The sequence below is a fragment of the Balearica regulorum genome, chromosome 6 (genome assembly GCF_011004875.1).
Source record: "Balearica regulorum gibbericeps isolate bBalReg1 chromosome 6, bBalReg1.pri, whole genome shotgun sequence".
In the NCBI taxonomy this organism is placed as follows: Eukaryota; Metazoa; Chordata; class Aves; order Gruiformes; family Gruidae; genus Balearica; species Balearica regulorum.
This window is the reverse complement of record NC_046189.1, coordinates 3,610,579-3,629,564: the sequence shown is the minus strand read 5'-3', so window position 1 is coordinate 3,629,564 and position 18,986 is coordinate 3,610,579. Positions and strand designations below refer to the sequence as shown.

Genomic DNA, 18,986 nt, shown 5'->3' with positions numbered 1-18,986 from the left:
TCACTCTGTCACTGTGTGCCACTGAGAAGAGTCTGGCTCTGTCGTCTTTGCACCTTCCCATCAGATATTTATATCCATTGAAGTCCCCCTGAGCCTTCTCTTCTCCAGACTGAACAGTCCCGGTCAGTCACTCAGTCTCTCCTTGTATGACAGATGCTCCATTTCATTAATCATCGTTGTGGCCCTTTGCTGGGCTCACTCCATTAAGTCCCTATCTTGCCAGTCCTGGGGAGCCTGGAGCACAGCACTCCAGATGTGTCTCATCAGGCCTGACTGGAGTGAAAGGATCACCTCCCTTGACCAGTGCTCTTCACAGTACAGCCCAGGATGCTAGTGATCTTTAGTGGTTCGTGGTCATCTTGGTGACCACCAGGACACCAAGGTCTTGCTCTGCAAAGCTGCTTTCCACCCAGCCAGCCCCCAGCATGTACTGGTGGATGGTGTTATTCACAGGCACGACTTTGTATTTCCTCGTAGTGAATTCCTCTCCAGCCTGTCAAGGTCCTTCTGAATGGCAGCACACCTCTGGTGTATCAGCCCCTCCTTCCAGTTTTATATTATCAGCAAACTCTGCCTCTTCCTCCGGGTCATTACTGAAGAGGTTAAACAATATTGGCCCCAGTGTCAACCCCTTGAGTACTCCGCTGGGACTTTGTGCCACTGAGCCCAGCAGTTCAGCTGCTTCAGTCCACCTCACTGTCCGTTTATCTATTCCTACTTAATCAGTTTGTCTTGGAGCTTCACTGAAGTGAACCTTTAGCAGTTGCTTTGCTTTTTAGTATTTTTTTTTTTGTAAAGGAATAAGGCTTATGCAGTGATGCCATCCATCTGTCCCCTTCCCTTATCCCAGCCTCCCCCTCAATCCCCGTAGCTTTTAAACACACACATCAATTTATGTCAAATTTGACAGAGCAGCAGAGTCTTTACATCCAGTTCCCATAACTGTCACAAAAATTGTCAGGAGCAGCAAAGAGAGGATGGTCTGTGAATGAGCCTTCAGGGAGTCTCCCATCCAAGCTCAGCCAGGACCTGCTCTGAGCAGACCACGTGCTTTGCCTTTCTCTCAGCTGGTGGTGAGGAGACCTGGGCGCAAACAGAGGGAGCTGCAGGAGGGTGAGGGAACTCCAGTTCTTTCTGGGAGAGAGGAGGTGGTAAAGAGTGTTTAAAAAAAAAAAAAAAAAAAAAAAGCTGCGGGGGGGATACTGATACCCTGCAAACCTGTAACCAGTCAGATTTTGCTGTCTTTCCTTGCTGGATGGGTCTTTTAAAGCCCTTTCTTGATTGTGCTAGATATTCCCTAGCTGTATGGGTAAAAATGTGTGGGTTGCAAATAGACGCTTGCACACTAAGTGAGGCTTTATTCTGGTAAAGAGAACTACCTGCAAGCTATTCAAACACCACAGGGAGTTCCATTACTTCCTACTGATCATAAGATCTGCATATTTTTATTTGCATTTGTCTTTTTTCTTTTGTGTATTTAGCCACATTTGAAGTAATTAGTAATCAGACTACTATATACATTCATTTGGGGGGGATTTTTACACAAGTTTCACTTTTTAATTTTCAGTATTACTGTCTCCAACAATAGAAAGATAAATGCTATTACAGTTGCTTAAGAAGTAATTGAGGTCAAGGCTTTGAAGCTACTGCTTCGTCTTGCATTATTAATTCTCAAGATTTACAGAAAGAGTGGCATTGTAAAACCCATTGTAAAATTGTGTACCATATCATACTAGCTGCTCTGCTTGCATGCATTCTGCTATCCTTTTCATAATGTCTGAACATCTCATTGGTTGCCTCTTACCATTTTTAGTTGTTTTCAATTCATCTGTAAATTGGATTTCTCCTTCTCTACTTTGACTCTTCCACATGATCTTGGAGTTATTTGGATGCTAAGTCTTGGCAAGAAATTACTGTGAAAGAGAAAGGTTCCCAAGAGTTTGCTGGGGCTCTGGAGGAGAAGAGTTTGAGGTGATACAGATGCTTCTATATGCCCATATGAACAGTAGGAAGATACTGTTGAAACTTAGTAGCGTAAGAAATGTTTTGCCAAACATGGTGATTGCTGCAGTACTCAGGAATCCCTTGGTCTTTGCTGGGTTTCCTGATGCTTCATCTCCAGTTGAGGTATGTCAGGAGATTTCAGCACAGCTCTCCAGACAGTTCTTTCTATGGTATGATCCAACTGATCTTTGCAAAAGAAATGCATAAAGACGTAGGTAAGCTATAACTTGATCTCTTTACTATCTTTCTCCCTTCTTAACTGTTTTATTTCTTGGTGTCTGTTTATTTTACCAGGGATCTCAGCTGGTTGTCCCAGAGCTTGTAACACTGATACATCATACTTAAAAGTATGAGTAATTGCTTTGCGGGGTCATCATTACAAATGGTCTAAGACTTGCAGCGTTCCAGACCGGAGTGCCAACCTCACCTTTCTTTTCAGTGCCACCTTTTGTACTGCAAACACACAGCAGACTTCTCTACCCAGGACAACCATCTCCATTCCTTTGACCCATTCTGTGTGTGTTTTCTCCCACTGCTCTTCCAGAGAGACTCTGAGCTACCAGGCTGGATCTGGGCCTCCAGGAACTCCTCAGGCTTTTGATTTGTGATCTGGGTCCAAGAATTTAGGATGCAAATCAATATATTTTCATCTTCAACTTGTTCAGTGCTGGACTTGGTCAACAACTCAGTTGATGCAGTTGACTCTTAGCTCAAGGAAGAGTAGACAACAGAAAGGCTGCTTAGTACTTGTCAAGACAGGGATATCATTAGAGCTGATGAGGGGAGGCATGCTCAGATACCGCTGTCACTGTTTGCTTTATTTTTTACGTTGTCTGCATTGTATAATATTTGAGTCAATGTGTTGCTTAAATTAGCATAGTCTCATCCTTGCTGTGCTGTTTTACTTGTGTTTGAGCTTCTCTTGGACTGGGATCTGTCTTTGTTGTCTAGCATGAGGTTTTCCACTTAACCTCATTCCCTTGTTTAAATTGATAGCCCTGCACCAGCCCTTGACATCCTGAAATCTCGCTTCCTAGTAGGAACTAGCTGGTTCTGAACACTTTCAAGAACACTGCTTTTTATTTCTAACAGTACAAAACTGTGACGTGATGAAAGTGTTAGGGTTTTTTTTTTTAACCTTCTTCAAGTAAAATAAGAAGCTCGCAGTTATTCCTGGATATTGAACTGAGTATCTATTTCCTGATTTCTTCTAAAAGGGGTTACGAAACACTGAAGAATTGTTCTAATTAAATGCATCCAAAAAGTGTATCTGAGGAATTGAAGTATATATTCACCTTTGGCCACACAAACCCGTCATCTCTGTGTAAGCAAACTTTTTTTCCCCTTATTTGTAATGAATCCCACAGTACTCGTAACCGATTCAGAACTTGCAGCCTCGCTTTCCTGATGCATGGTACTGCCGCTCAGACGTCAGCTGCTCCACGCACCTATTCGATTTCATGCCGACGATAGGGATGCGCGCGTATCGCTGTGACGCCTGAGGACGTCAGCAGGGCAATAGCTGACAGTCAATTCGTGCGTCATTTGCCTTTGCCTTCCCTGGCCCTCCAGATCTCTGGATTTGGAGGCTTAGGGGAAGAAATCAGAGCTAGAAGTCCTAGCTCTTCGTTGCTCAAAGAGAATTTCAGGACCACTCGTTTCAGACCACAGGTCTCCAGCCGGTATGAGTGCCTGTGGACACCACATTTACGGTTTAGGAGTCAGTAAGTGGCAGGAGGAGCTTCTCAAGGGAAGATCTTGGTCTGCTGCGTTAGAGGCTAACCTTAGGTTTTTCAAGCTTTTTTTACCACACTGGAAAAGAATTGTACCCCAAAAGGCTTTCAAACTTGATGTGGGTTTTTATTACTCTTTGATTACAGCTTAACTGTCTTATTAACAACAACAGTACCATCCCAGTCCAAAAACAGCTTTTCATAAGAATTTGCCCTGTGAGTCATTGCATTTATTTATCTCCATATTTATTGCAGTAAATCCTTCACTTCCTCTGCACACCCAACCACCCTCTTTGGTGTTTGTTGTTCTCACTGAAATTGTGGCAGCCACAGTAGGATACATATTTTGTTTTTCTGCAGTATTCTTGCATTTAGAAAACTGCACTGGGGTTTTTCTTGGATTGCCTCCCCATTTTATGTTCCGTGTCCATGTTACAGCCTTTGAAGCCTTTTCCCAGTGAGCATAAAGTACATTAAACGGCATGTGCAAATGAGCAACAGCACAGCTGCTAATTGTGCTAACAGATGTAAATAGGAAAAACATTACTTTTCTAATGCTGAAAGTATTTATAGAAACCATCATCCATCTTTCATAACACTTTGATTATGGATCGAGCCTCTTTCAGGTTCAGCAAAGTTGATTAAGCTTTTGCAGATGGTTTGACTTGCTGAGGTAATGATAGAAATGTGGAAGAAATGCAGATGTTTTAAAGCTTTTGTTTTACTTTAGGCAAATAAGTGGCTTAAAAAGAAAGCTTTTGCTTTGCATTCTAGAAAAATACATGGCTTTAAAACAGAAACATACAGTGGGTTGCCAAATGTAAACAAGGAGTCTGACCTCTTTGAGCTGAGTTCCCCATGTACCTCACCTGCCTGGTCAGGTTTGTTTGAACATCATTTGACTTGAGCAGAGTATGACTTGCAAAAACCCTCTTGCCAGGCCCAGGCAGCTCCGATTTCCTCTGCGCTTGTAATTTAGCCATTAAGATCTCAGATCCCGAGGACATATCCTCTCTTGGGAATGAATGGCATCCTCACGGGTGGAAGTGCATTTGCAGCACAGGGGAGGTTAACATCAGTGTAATTGGGATGATTCAGGTAATTTTCTTGAAGGGCTTTCTGTGTAACCCTTTCCAAGAACTGCATTGACAAGACGGCCAGCGTGCCCGACACCAGCCTCTGGCTGACCCCAGTAGCATTGGAGGCCTGGAGACACAAGTGCCCGCCATCAGGCACGGAGTGACCGAGTAATCTCCATGCTCCCTGGTTTCACCTCCCAGGAGGATTTCTTTGTTTTCAGCAACCTGGGCAAAATCACAAATGGCAATAAGAAAATTGATTGCAGTCAGGACAAAGCGAGAGTCATTTGGCACCGTGGCCGTATGACCAGAGGACTCACAAAGGTCTCCACCGTCTGCCTCCGGCCAAGCTGCTCCCTAAGCCAAAGGGCAGATTTAGCAAGAGTGTCAGGACCCACATCACATTTGAGCTGGGGAATGATTTTATTTGGGAAGCTGCTTTGCCCTCTTCAGCTGGCTCGGTTCCCTCGCCTTTGCACAAATGGGATTTAGATGTCGGTATCCCTGGCTACCCTGACAGCTTTCACACCCTGCCTCCTAATCCATAGCCCTTTCCTCTTCCCATAACTTCAGAGAGGGCTTTTTTCCTTTATCTGTGCTTCACTGGCAAACAACAGACAATTTGTGGAAGCGTGAGGAAACGGTTCCTACTTCAGATCTGAGCATCTCAAAGAAAAGGATGTGCAGCTTCATGTTCAGTGTGCTAATGCTTCGTTCGATCTTTGCAATGCATCTTTGACTTTTCCCTGCAGCAGTATTCTGGCAGGCAGGTCACCCACACTTTTCACATCAGTTCTGTAACCTGCCTAAACATACAGATACTTTTGAAAAAAGGTCCAAAACTTAGTGTTTCTCTTCTTCCCCACAATGCTGCTTTTTTTTTCCCAAATAGTTGCAGTAAAAAGAGCGGTGGTTTTTGGATTTGGGTTTTTTCCCCCCTGCGGTAAAAAGTCCACCATTTTTACTCCTTATGACTTAGCTACCAAAGAGATCTACTAAAGCATTTTCTCCTCATTTTGCAAAATGAGACCTGCTTGATGTCTAGAAACAATGTTTAAAATCTGAAGTGGAGAACATGGGCTGTGAAAATTGATGCGGTTTCGACTGCACCTGCTAGGCACAGAAGCTTGTGGCAGATATGTATGTATATAGGTTTTTTCACTCCTCACTCTCCTCTTTCTTCATAGAACTAAAATTTAATTACAGAGCTTGGAAAATTCTTCAAACGGTGGAGAGGCTGAGCTAAATAAAACAATGACAGGGAAATGATAGCAAGGTAGGAGCACGAATCAGAAAAACATCTCGTACTTGAGATTTTTGTATTACTCAAAGGTTTCATTCAGCTCCTTTTTAAGTGGGAGTGGGTGTGTGGGGGTTGATGGGCGTGAATACTCATTATTTCCTGCAAGATGGAGAAGACAGAAAAGGTTGCTTTAAATATAATTCACAGGGCTAATGGGTTAATCTACTTGGTTATTATATCCTCCTCCTAAATCTTTGCCTGGAGCTGAGTAATGTCATCTGGTTGTTACTCAGCTCCTGCTGCTGGGAAGACCCCTTTACTAAATACTTTAAGTAAAACCACAAGTAAGGACCCAGCAGAAATAGTTTGGAATTAAACTTTGGATTAAAATAGTGTTCTGTAAAAATAGTGATGATGATGATTTCATTGTTTACTTTAACACAAAGGAGGGAAGGGCAGGAGCAATTGAGTATTTTTGTGATTTTTTTTTTTTGCCTCCATTTGAATTCTACAGAATTGTAAATCTAAACGATGCGAAGGTGGATCAGAAAGAGTTTGTCACGGTATCTGGGTTGTTGCAGTCACGATTGAGGGACAGATGCGGTATGCTGTGCGTTTTCCTGCAGGATCTGGCCAGTATGGCTTTCAGCCTTGTGAACGCAGCCCCCGAGGAAGGGGGAATAGCCTCTGGTCTCTAGCGTACTTGAGGGTAGAAACTGTGGTCAATATTGTGAGTAGGAAGAAGAAAAAATTTGCCAGATACTGCAGTGTGTGAAGTGGTACCAGTAGTGGGTATGTTAGGGATAAAGAGCTCAGTCTGCTTTGTTTTCATTTTTTTATTGTGTAATTCTTAGGTATACATTTGTTTTATATTAAAAAAAAAAGATTCCTGAGATAAAGTTTCCATTACAACTTTTCCAAACTTCTCTGGTAGCTGTCACAGGACTTATAGAGAAGTATTGTGCTTGATTTGGATAACCGAGCAGATCTTCTTTATTTTTCAAATTAAAAGCTTAGTAATAGACAAGCAGTTAATCAGTACAACTCAGTGCAGTATAAATTGTTGAAAAAATAAAGTCACCTCTCTTAGAGGTGCCAAATCAGGTCAAGGTTTTCGAAAAGGTACCTATTTCTTGAGTGAGTGCGTCAGTATACTTTTACAAATTATAGACTGTGATTCTCTTCTGGGGTTTTGGGGTGGCTGTTTTCCTTTTGTTTCCATAATTGTCTATATATCCTTTCCTAAGTGCTCCTCAAAGATACATAATTTGTGATAAATTACCGTTCAGGCCAGGTACTGGGGTTGTTTTTATGCCTTCAGTGTGAAATATCTTCTAGTAACAACTTTTTATAGTCTGCCATATTTTTTTAATCTCATTTCAGTGTGGCATGTTTTTAAGACTTGCAGCTTGTCAGTTGAGACTTAAGTGAATTGTTTTAATATTAGATCAGTCAGTTGGTTTTGATTTTTTTTTTATCTAAAGATAATTAGTTAAGGATTTGCTTTTTAATATTTTCTTACTGCAAATCATTGCTCATATCATGCTGTCTGGAAGAACATACAGTACAAATGAAAGTGATGAAATCAGTAAGTTGTTTGAAATTGATGTCTTTGGCCAGAGTTGTTACTTTTATACATATATATATATAAAAAAAATATATATATATCTACTTAAAGGTTATTTGTTAAACTTCTTTGTATAAGCAAAACTTTTTTGTTTAAGTACAAAAATATACCCAGCAGAAGTTTGATGGAATGTATGTTTTAACTTTACGGTCTGTGCTGTAACCCAGTTTTCAGCTAACGGTATCATGTAATATGTCGTGGCTCATGTATTCCATACTCTTCATCCACTGATGAATTTTGAATTTTGCTTCAATTGATTGACCCCATTTGATTTTCATCAAATGAAGCAGTGATTTGGCCAGCATTACTTATGCAGCAAATACTTCCCACAGGGCTACTCACGTACCGTTCTTCTTTCCCTCTCACTCCCCTGCAGCTCAGGGCAAAGCTGCTTTGGGTCTGCTCCAAAATTGTGTAAAGACTCCTGTTTCAGATGCTTTCTTCTCACACACGGGTTTGAGAACTGACTACCTTCTGAGCTGGACTTCCACCAGGGTCTTGCTTATCCAGGGTGAGGACGGGGATGGTCCCTGGGAGCTGGAGGGGTAGCATGTGGGGCAGTGCGGTGAGGCCCTTGGTCCCCCGTCCGGGCTCATCTGTACCTCTTAGCATCCAGCTGGAGCTGGGAGAGGACTTGCTGTGCTCTTTTGGAGTATGCTTAGAGTGAGGATGTTTTGGTTTGTTTACATTTTTAGTAGTTTCCTATTCCCAGCTGATCATCATATACCATTTTTTCCTTTAAAAGGTATGGGGCATTTGTTGAACTGCATAATCTGATACTTGTGCTGTCCATCCCGTTACTGTGCTGTGTGACGGGATGGCCATTGTGCTACAGGATACTGGCATTGTCTGAGCTTCAATTTCCCATACTTCCTACAAGGCCAGTGCCTAATTTAGGTCCCTGAATCACGTCACTCTGTTTTGCACAGCAAAGGCCTGTCTCCTGGCTTAGCACCAGGCACCGGTCAGGTCCGTGCGTCCTTCCACCCTAACCACGGCAACAGGTTCTGCTCCCAGATAGAAACCCAAGCCTCGTTCCTCCCCACCACCTAGCACATCTCCAGAAAACCCAAGGGTGCTTTTGTCCACCTCGTACTCCATGTATCTTTTACCTTGAAATTTGTGAAGGAAATGCTCTATAGCGAGGCTGATGAAGGGCAAATGATGGTAGTTCAAAATTCGATTTCCCCTTTGAAAAGCTCCCCCAGGTGGCATTTTCAGCACTCACTGATGGCTTATCAGGGCTTAATGGCCGGCTGAGTCATTTTTGATGTTTCCTGTGCTATAGCATCAGGGGTTCTGTAGAAAAACGTCACAGTAACAGTCAACCCTCTCCCCCTTCATCAGTCTTTGGCCTGACAGCTCTGATGATGTGGGAATCTACTTCAGTAGTAAGTACTCAGCAGGCAGCCGTGCCTCTGGCCAAGCTAGCAGTGGGACGTGATCCAGGTCCAGAGCCATGTGGCAGAAGCCCCAGTGGGCAAAGCAGCCACCACCATCAGCTAGATGAGTGTTCTGGCAAGCGCATAAATGGTCATTGACACGAACTGCTTTAACTGTGGGGGATTTCCAGCAGCAAACCTCCTGCCTCTTCTCCCTTTCATCATCAAGACCACAGGATGGGGTATTCTTTTTCGCATCAGTATCTGTCTTGGCATCAGAGGATGGTTGGGGCTCAGGGCACTAATGCAGACTTGGGGTTCAGTACAGTTCCTTGGAGTCTCCTGCAGAAAGAGTCAGAGGAAAAAGCTCCGTTCAAGTGGGTAGGCTTTGGGGTTTTTTAATAAGAGTAGGTGTTTTGCACAGCCTGCCTTCTAGTAGTCCTACACTGAGGATCTGTCCTTGAAGGGAAGTTAAGAGAAGGTGAAATGCACTGCTTTGTGTTGCAGAGTGTCAGGGCAGGTACGTACTGCATGGCGATGGGTGCTTGCACGCACAGCGTCCACATGTCAGGTGAACAGTGTGTCTCCAGCTCTACTCCCTCTTCTTTCCCTTAGCATTCCTAGCAGGATTTTGTGTGCCCCTCTTTATAATGCAGAGTATGTGCCACTCTGATTAATTTTTTTCCTTCTGATTATTTGGTACTGCACATAAACAGATGTGCACATAGAAAAGTGCCCCCTGTTAATCAGGAACTCTTCAGCCATATGGCATGTGAAGATGGAATATTACAGCTACGGGATGAGAACCTCCTGTTCAGCAACCAGGTTCACATGCAGAGAGTACTGTGTTAAAATATTCTTGCCAACGCTGTCACTTCCTTCATCTGGCAATTCCGCCTAGGTGACAGGATGGATTTCTGGAGCCTTCCTTCTTTGCTGAGGTCCTGCTTCTGTTAAGTCATTGCCGAGAGCCCATCTTCCCATTTGAAAACCTCGTAACGGTATGGGTGAAAAGGCAGAGGATGCTCTGAGCTGTCTGTACTGCACTGGTCTTAGATATTGTACATACAGTGAAGAAGTGGCCCTATTTATTGCATGTCCCATGGTATTTCTTAGCCTTGAGCGCAGTTTCTTCTGGTGACCCATCTCTCGTCAAACCCAAGAGTAGGAAATAACATGCAATCAAGCCCTCGGTTAATTGATTCAGGTTCCAGTACATTGGGGATTTTAACTAAGAGCAGCCCTGGATGGTTGCAAAACCAGCAAAAAAACTACTAGGAGGTGTGATAGTTTTGATTACTCTGAGATCAATGGAATTACCAAGGTGGATCTTTTTGCCTTCTTGTAGCTGGCAGCCTTTTATTTAGCTCTGTACCCCAGCAACATGGTGAGTCCAGAAGGCTTCATTTATCGAGTGCAGTTGTGACCAACATGCTCTGATGTTGTGAGTGCCCAAGAACAGGCTGACAGCAAGTGGTGCTGCTCCGAGTGATCAGTCCATAATACTGAAAACATCCACCATAACCAGTGAGTGAGAGGTTTCTGGCATTGTTTGCCATTATGAGTAATTATTCTAGCTTGCATTGAGGTAGTCCACAACATATCAGAGCTGAAAACAAATTCAAAAGGTCACTTTTGTTTGTGTGATATTTTAACGGGCTCAAGGTACCTGGAGATTCTTCTTGCCTGAGGCAGCCTGAGATCTGGGAACCACTCTAATAGACGTGTTGTCTATAAGTAGTTACTCAAAAACACTTTAACGTGTTGTAACTGTCATCAAAGGATTGAAGTTGCCCGGTATCTGAAATCTTATTTAAAATGAAGACGGCATTAGCTCTGTAGTGCTATTTTCGTAGCACACTTAAGGTATGGTTGTACGAGCATGGAAACGGGTGTGTTTGCAGCAGAGTTAAAAGTCGCTACACAGAATATTGCTTTTAGCAGGTGCCATATTGTGCCAAAATAGCTGCTCCTTTCTCCTAAGAAGTGCAGGCAGCCTGTCTCATAGGCCTGTAAGGAGGAAAGGGATTCCTGCAGCCCTAAAGAGTTGGTTTCTGTCCTTGTAGGATTCCTGGGCTCCTACTGCCTGATTTTGAGGTGTCAAGCATCTTACAGTGATTTCCTGTAATGGATCCTTTTATTTCTTCCAAAGCACAGATCTGTACCTCTCTTGAGGTAGCGGTGGGTGTTTTTTCCCTAATGTGCCTTTATACTTTTATTTCCACACCTGTGGGGTATCTTGGCCTTAAACTGTGTTTCAGCTTTCTTTGAGATTCAGAGCACTTTGCATATGGACTTCATGGATTGTGATACACTTTATCAGTTGGAAAATGAAATCATGGGCAACATTTCTGATGGATCGTAGTTCTTCTTTGATCCTTTGATTTGGGACTTTAACCACGAGATAACCTTTATCCTTTTGCCGATAGAAAAACTCACTGGCAGAAAACCAAGCCATCATAGAGGGAGCTCATGAGGAAATGTTTGAAGTGTGGTGGTGTGGCCGAGGAAATACTGGTGCATTCCAAAGCTAGCTGTAGCAAAAAGGCTATATTACTGCTTTATTCTGGTGTGATGTCTAGCAGAAGTTTTAGTGGCAGTGTATAGTTGATCAAGACATGGGGGGAAATAAATTTTTTTTAAAAAAGGAGGACACAGAGCTGAGGTAGACAAGATAGAAGCAGGCAAAGTTAGCTGGAGGGGACACATTTTAGCTTTGATGATTTTTTTGTTTCCATTTTAAGTATCTTACTGTGTATTTCAAATTTCAGAATGGGTTACTACGTGCCCCTGCAAGGGAAGACAGCGCTCTCCCCGTTTTTAAAACAAGCTTCGCAGTTCAAAGCGACTACTCGCTACTCTTCAGACCTTTTTAGCAGCATTAGTACGAAGTTATGGTGCATATTGCGGTGCTCACCTTTTATCTGCTGTTAACCAAAATTAAAAAAGACACGATATTAAAGTCCTTGAACAACGAACGGCCATTATTCACAGGGGGCATTAAACTTGCAAACTGCTGCTCTGTCTCTAAACTTCATTTCATTTAGCTCTTTGTGTGGGCTGTACCAGAACACTCAGGGTGCGTTTGAAGGGCATCATCTTACTTATCGTCAAACCTGGAGCTGACACATTCTGTTGTTTAAAGCAGCATGGTGCCTTGCTGCGACCCCTCTGCTCATGGCAACGAGACTTTACGCCCTTCCTAGTAAAAGCAGAGCCTTGACTTGGTGAGCAGAGGATTTCAGTGCTTCCACAACCCCTGCTCTCCAGGCAGCTCCAGTGCACCGGGACGCTGCCTTCAAAACCTCTTCATCTGTTGTGTGCATTGTGTTTTGGGGTTTTTTTTTTTGTCTGTCTTAACAGACATGAGTACATTCATTTCCCAGGTTTTCCTGCTTTATATTCTAACCGGCACACAAAACTGGGAGGTGGAAATCAAGCAAGATGCGCTTTGCCATGAACCCCCCACTTGTCTGTGGAGCGCAGGCCACTCGGGGTGTTTGTGTTGAACATATTTAATAACAGACTGTAAGCACGCGAGGCGAGATTCAAGCTCAGAATAACATTGCAGGAATGTAGCATCTGTCTGACATCCTGGCTTGGACAAGGATCAGACGAGGAAAGTATGTCAGAATTTCTCTCGCTTGGCACCTCCATGCTTTATAAACTACCAGAAACGTGTGCTTTTCCATAGGCGCAGAGGTTGTATAATAGTTATACAGGTTTTTCTGTGGAGGGCTATAGGTCTCAATGCATTCCCTCTGAATGACTTCAACAAATGAGTGACTCAAATGATGAATTTTTAATTCTCTACGCTATAATAAACAAAAAAAACCCCCAAACAGTGATTGATTATATGCTAGCTGCAATGTTGTGCAGTTACCATGGGGAGCACAGAATGAGTATTTGGGAGGGAGCTGCCTTAGGGCGTGTGGCTTTTGTAACAGTTCCTGCCCGAGCCTTCCCTCTTTTGTCTGAGAGGACAGCTTCCCTTCCTTCTCTAACACCATCTTCGCTTGCCCGGCACCGGAGACCTGTCCCAAACGTTCAGTTTGCATCTCTGTTGATCGCTGGTGATGGCGGACCTTTCACTTGATGGAAATTAGACCCTACTGGTGCTAGTTTGGGGATCCACCACTGCCATAGTCCTACATGAGTCCCGCTCTGACATGCTTTGGGGTAATTCTGACTTTGCTTTTTCTCTAGGAGGACTTTCGGAATAAAGTTGAAGATTACATTAAACGCTATGCGAGATGATGAAGGGAGATGGATGGCAGGATCATGGCTTCCACACTTAACTTCAACAACTACAACAACAACAACAACAAAACCAGCCCGGATTGTACTAGTCCCGTGTCCATGTTGTACTGAAGAAGAAAACTAACTTCATAACTTGTCCATGTTAAAAGGAGAGTTCAGCATAAATACAGCAAGAAATTGTGTATGTTGGTTGAAAAAAGTTGTTTGCTTACTTTTAAAAATGTTTACTCTTCTGAACTGTACTGTATATCCTGTTGATGAGATATGCTTGAGAAGTTAAAAGAAATCACTATTGAAATTGTAATTACACTTCTTTTTAACTCTTGCCTAGTTTGGAGGGGGAAGGAAAAAAAAAAAAGAAAAGAAAAGGTGGCGTGTTTTTGGAACGCTTCAAGTTGGCAATAAAATGGTCTCCTGTGAACCAAATCACAATACTGTTGCCTTTGATGAGCAGAAACAATACAAGCTTTTTCCAAGAGTCATTCAGCTAAGGCTTAGAGCTTGCCAGAATGCAAGTGCTAAATGAAATTCTACTTCTGGTATTGAAATTCTTGATGATACTTAATGTAAGTACGTTTGGAATTTTTACATTGTTATTTTCGGCTCCTGTTTGGGCTACAGTATTTTTTTTTTGTTTCTATTTGTTGTGTGAAGTAGTTAAAAAATATAGACTAATCCATAACTTAAGTACATGTGTAGTATTAGTAAAATTTTATACATATATATAATATATATATATTTCTGTGAAAATGTAATGAAAGGGAGATTTTTGTTAAAGAAATCTGCCTTTTGGCTTTCCAGTCTGGATGTGTTGAGGGAGCATCAGACGATGTTTGATCTGATGAAAGTTAATTCAAGCACCGTTACCTGGAGAACACCTAATTGCGTGCTTCAAACTTCTGTGCTGAAAGTGAATGGCTGATACCGCAGCTGAGAATAACAACGCGCTGCACCCTCTCTTAAACACTCGTGTGCCCCTGGCTTTTTTGGTAATCTGAAAGGATACGATGCTATAATTGCCTCTTCTGTAAGTAGCTGTATATCAAACACGTAGTATGTGCAAGCAGAGATCCTTCAGGAGAGTAGCGTGTACCTCAGGAATCACGTCAGAGTAAATGCCGTGAGAAGTCTGCTGCCTGTCGTGTGCCAGAGAGCTCCCCGCTGCTCACCCGCTGACCCAGGCGATGCCCGGGGGGCACTGGCATAGCCTCAGGGACCGAAACGCATTTCGCTCGTGGCACCATGCAGAGGAGGTGCGATGGAACCGATTGAAGCTTTTATAAATAGATAAAGCATAGAAATAAATGTTTGTGTGCTTTCACACAGAGCAAGCGTGTGTGTGTGTGTGAGACGCTTGGGCGTTGACTGTTGGGTTTTTATCCCCCCTAATTTTTATGCTTCATTCATTCTTTCCTCTGCAGACACTGGAGGAAACCAAAATAGTCTCCATCGTTAGTGGGGCAGAGCTGGATTGCAAATTTTAAGCACAGTTGCAGCTTGCTGCTTAAGTTTTCCCTGTGCCTTTTCCCTTACAGCTTCACAGGCTCCTGCACACGTTACCGGAGGACTAGGAAGGCAGGGGAAGGAAAGGGAGGGATTGGCACGCAGGAGGAGAGTCTTACTGTGAGCTTCGTCTTCGGATAATATTGCTGCTCTACTTAAAATGAAACATGGATCAGCATAGTACTCTAGCAGGCAACTGCCTTGAGACATCTTTGCTGCCAAAATAGTAATGTCAGGGAAGGTAAGGAATAAAACACTTGCAAAAATAGAAAGGTTGGGAAGTACGTCCAGTTTTTCCTGTTATTTTTGAGCCAAAAACGCTGTGGTAACAGAAGCTGAGGAGTCCTTGTGGTAGTGGCACCCTGGTACCGTTACCACCTTCCATCACTGCTTGTGCTGGGGGATGGTCCCTGTTTCTTGGCTGTCACCTGGGCTGGGCTCCCCGCTCCTGCCTGGAAGCTGCTGCAGAGCAAATACAGGGCTGCTACAGCCAGCCAGGAGAAGCTGTCGGAGCGTGCAGGAGGGTTGGGGTGCCAGCCAGAGCAGCAGTCATTAAAGCCAGTCTCTGCCTCCCACCACAGTCCCGCTGTATAATCCCTTTGTCCTGTTTTTCCTTACCTAGAGGAGATCAGCGGAATATTCACGTTGGGGTACTACTAACTGCTGTAGAAAAAGGCCTAAGCATCAGGTTTTTATCCATCCAGAATAGGCAGGGGGAAAAATGTTACTCCTCACCCTAGATGAGCCCATCTGCTCACAGTCCGGGAGAATAAACTTGAATTATTTTTTCCTGAACATGAGGAGCTGGGAATTTTATTATATATAGATATGTATTTGTAGAGATGCAACTACTCTATACTCCATCTAACCACCCTTGATTTCCACCTCTCACCTAAGCTGGGGTGCTGCCAGGGGCAGGGCTCACTGCACGTGGCCAAAATACTCCTACATAAATCTCACGGGGAGCTCGTCTCCGTCCTGCACCCCTGTGGACTGACCCCTGCGATGGCAGAAGGCAAAATATCCTCTGTGTCCCCAAGGTGTCAGCTGCCCCTCGTGGCCGGTCCGTGGCTTTTGGAACAATCTGTTGCTTTTTTCTTCTTAGTTTTTATTTTTTTTTAAATTATGTTTATCCTAAGGAGATACCCATCTTCTAGAAAGCATCTTCAGCTCTTCCTGGCTGCAGGGATCCTAGTCGCCGGAGCCCTGGGCACTCCTCATCAAATAATGCTGCTGTTGGGTGGGGTTTTTTTTTTTCTTAACTGTTCAGCTGCCCCTGACAAAAAGCCCCAAATGGCAAAGAAAAAAAATGCTGCAGAGTCCTGGAAAGGGAACAGGAGCTGGGACGGGGCAGCGTGGGGTGGGCCAGGCAGATGGGTGAGTGTCCCACTGCCCAGCAGGTGCAATTCTGGGTTTTTTTGCGAAATGTGAGGGCCAAGGGGGGGATGACAGCAGCTGGGTCTCCCCAAGGACTGCTCCCTGAGCTGGCGAGGCCCTGAAGGGCAGCCGGAGGGGTCTGGAGCTTTTGGGGACAACAGAGACCAGTGGTGGGGTTGGGGGTCCCCTGCTCATCCCAGATCCTGCCCAGTCCCATCCCCCTGAGGGAACCAACCCCACTCCCGGGCCCTGCCAAAGGGACGGACCCCCGACCTGCCCACCCACACCTGGGGACACCCCTGGGACACCCCCCGCCTCAGAGGGCCAGACCCCACACAGTTGGCCCTGCCACCCCTCAAGCCACCCCTGGGACTCCCGGTGCCACCCCAAAGGGTGCCCAAAGGGTGGGGTCAACACTATTGGGGGGTCTCTGGGATCACAGAGGCAGTGAGGGGGGGCCCAGGGGGGCCCCTCGATCCACTCTGACCCCAGCCCTCACGGATGGGGCGAGCGCTGAGGATTCGCACCAGAGACGGGCACCTGGTTTATTGATGTATTTATTTATTTGGATAGGAAAAGCACCTTATTCCGGTTGCTCGTTAGCCCCAGGGCCCCACCAGGGCCACCACCAGGGCCAGCACCAGTGCCACGACCAGTGCCACCAGCTCTCACCGCTGACTTTCACCCATTGCTCCCCACCTCCCAGGCAAAACCCACCCTGTGCAGGCCTTGGCCTCGTGCTGGGGGCCGGGGGAGAAGGTGCCTTTCCTGGTGTGGGGAAAAAAAGGACAAAAAGAGGAAGCCGTGGTGGTTTCGTTGCACCCAGACCTGCCTCCCCGCAGTTACATCTGCCGGCACGTCCCAAAGCCGCACCGGCACTCCAGTGCCAGCAGAATTTCAACCCCGCCACCACCCCTTCTTCTTTTTTTTTTTTCCCTTTCCTCCAAAATTTTCCTCTTTTGGCACACAATGCTGGGGGTGCCGGGAGGGAAGCAGCTGGGAAAGGCTGAGTAGAGCTGCGGCATTGCTGATGCCTGGGGTGAGCCGTGCTCCCCGGTACCCCGAGAGGGCTCCCCACTGCCGGGGCAGCCCGCGGCAGCCTTGCCGGCCACCGGCATCCCGTATCGCCAAACCACCGTCGTATATCATGTCTTTAACTGGAAACTGCCAGGTGATGGCACGTGCGTGGTGCAGAGGGTACCGGCGAGGGAGGAGCGGTGGCGTTACTGTCTCTGTCTCCTGGACTTGGTACCCCCGGGGATGCTCCTCTGCCAGGGTCTTCCCCTCAAAAAAATGGGTGCTTTTGGGGTGGGGGGGTCCCCCTGTCCCTCCCCTGTGCTGGTGGCAGGGCATCCTACACGATGCCCTCGCTGCGTTTGCTCCTCCACACCACCAGCGCGGTCATCAGCAGGGTGATGAGGATGGGCAGCAGGATGAAGGGGCAGAGGACGCCGTTGGGGGGGTCATGCAGCGCCCGGCCGGACGGGGAGCAGTTCCTGAAGTACTGCTTGTGGACGGCCACGAAGAACTCATCCACCAGCCGGTTGGGCCAGTAGCAGTCGAGCCTCTCGGCGATCAGCGCCGTGCAGTTCGTCAGCTCCCCGTAGGTGCTGCAACACAGACAAGGGCACGGGGTTATTTTTTTTTTCCCCCAGTATTTTTTTGAGACTGTAGGTAGATAGGTATAAAAATATAGGGGTTTGGGTTGGTTTTGTTTCTTTTTTTTTTTTAAATCCCATCAGGTTTTGCCATTTTGATCACGCCTTGAAGTGCTCACCCACAGCCAGAAGGACAAGGAGTTTTCATTTACAGAAGGAAATGAAAACAGAAATAATATTTACAGAAATAACTGGAAGCAAGGGGTTTTTTGTTTGGTTTGTGTTAATTTCTGCAGGATTTCATGGCCAGACCGGTGCTATTAGAAAGTATTGGGCAGACCCACAGAAACCCTCTGGCACCTTTGAGGACAGACCTTCAGGGACCCCATCCTGAGCCACGGAGCAGCTCGCCCGGCTGCCGGCCTTCGGGGCACCCTCCTTTAGCTGGCGCAGGTTCATCCAAAAGGAGACAGAAGTACATACATCAAATCTGCTTAAAATTCTCCTTTTACTTGCCTAAAAATGGGGAGGTTTGCATACGAACCAACAGCACGCTCTTCAGGTTCACCCCTCTGCAGTACCACGACCCATCCCACCTCTCAATGGCCAGCAAGTCCATTTTGTCGAGAGTTTTGGGTTTTGTTTCCCCTCCCAAAGATTTGGAAAACAAGGAGCAGCCCTGAGCAAGAGGCACCGCAGGAATATGACTGCCTCTGTGCTGGTCCAACCAGCCATCCTCTGGAAGGATGGGTATTACCATGGGTTTCAAATCCTACCTCCTATAAATTGGCTATGCGTTTAAAAAAAAAAAAAAAAAGTATATATAATTTTTTTCTCCCCATCCCAATTACTCACATCTGATGCTAGAGAAGCAGAGCAAACCAAAACCCAGCCAGCCAATTAAAAACCCACCTGGGGGAAGAAATATTTTATAAACAGCTTCCCAGCTACTCGCCGCAGCCTCTCTGCATCTCATCAGCTGGGGTTTCGGGCAGGCGGCGGTTGCCTCGCCGTGCCCGTCGGCACACGGCAGCGCCACAGGGAGGCCCTGCGGAGTCCGGTGATTTAATTAACAGGGCGCCTGGAGCTACTAAAAGCAGCTTATGCTCAACATCTCAATGTGCAAAATTACCGTTTCCTGTTCATCAGCATCCTTAGCAGATGGCAGGAGCTGAAGCAT

The 18,986-nt window shown here is 45.4% G+C and overlaps 2 protein-coding genes across 2 annotated transcripts in view; one reads left to right on the top strand and one right to left on the bottom strand.

The window, feature by feature from the left end:
* UBE2F (ubiquitin conjugating enzyme E2 F (putative)) overlaps positions 1 to 14,649 on the top strand; it is an 84,867-nt gene extending 70,218 nt beyond the window's left edge. Inside the window, exon 10 of the mRNA XM_075755998.1 lies at positions 13,275 to 14,649. Within this exon, the coding sequence (XP_075612113.1) occupies positions 13,275 to 13,325 (51 nt within the window). The 3' untranslated portion in view covers positions 13,326 to 14,649. The remainder of the gene's footprint in view (positions 1 to 13,274) is intronic.
* Positions 14,650 to 17,124: 2,475 nt separating this feature from the next.
* LOC104631743 (RNA-binding protein 44) overlaps positions 17,125 to 18,986 on the bottom strand; it is a 44,482-nt gene continuing 42,620 nt past the window's right edge. Inside the window, exon 19 of the mRNA XM_075755783.1 lies at positions 17,125 to 17,818. Coding sequence (XP_075611898.1) covers positions 17,563 to 17,818 — 256 coding nt within the window. The 3' untranslated portion in view covers positions 17,125 to 17,562. The remainder of the gene's footprint in view (positions 17,819 to 18,986) is intronic.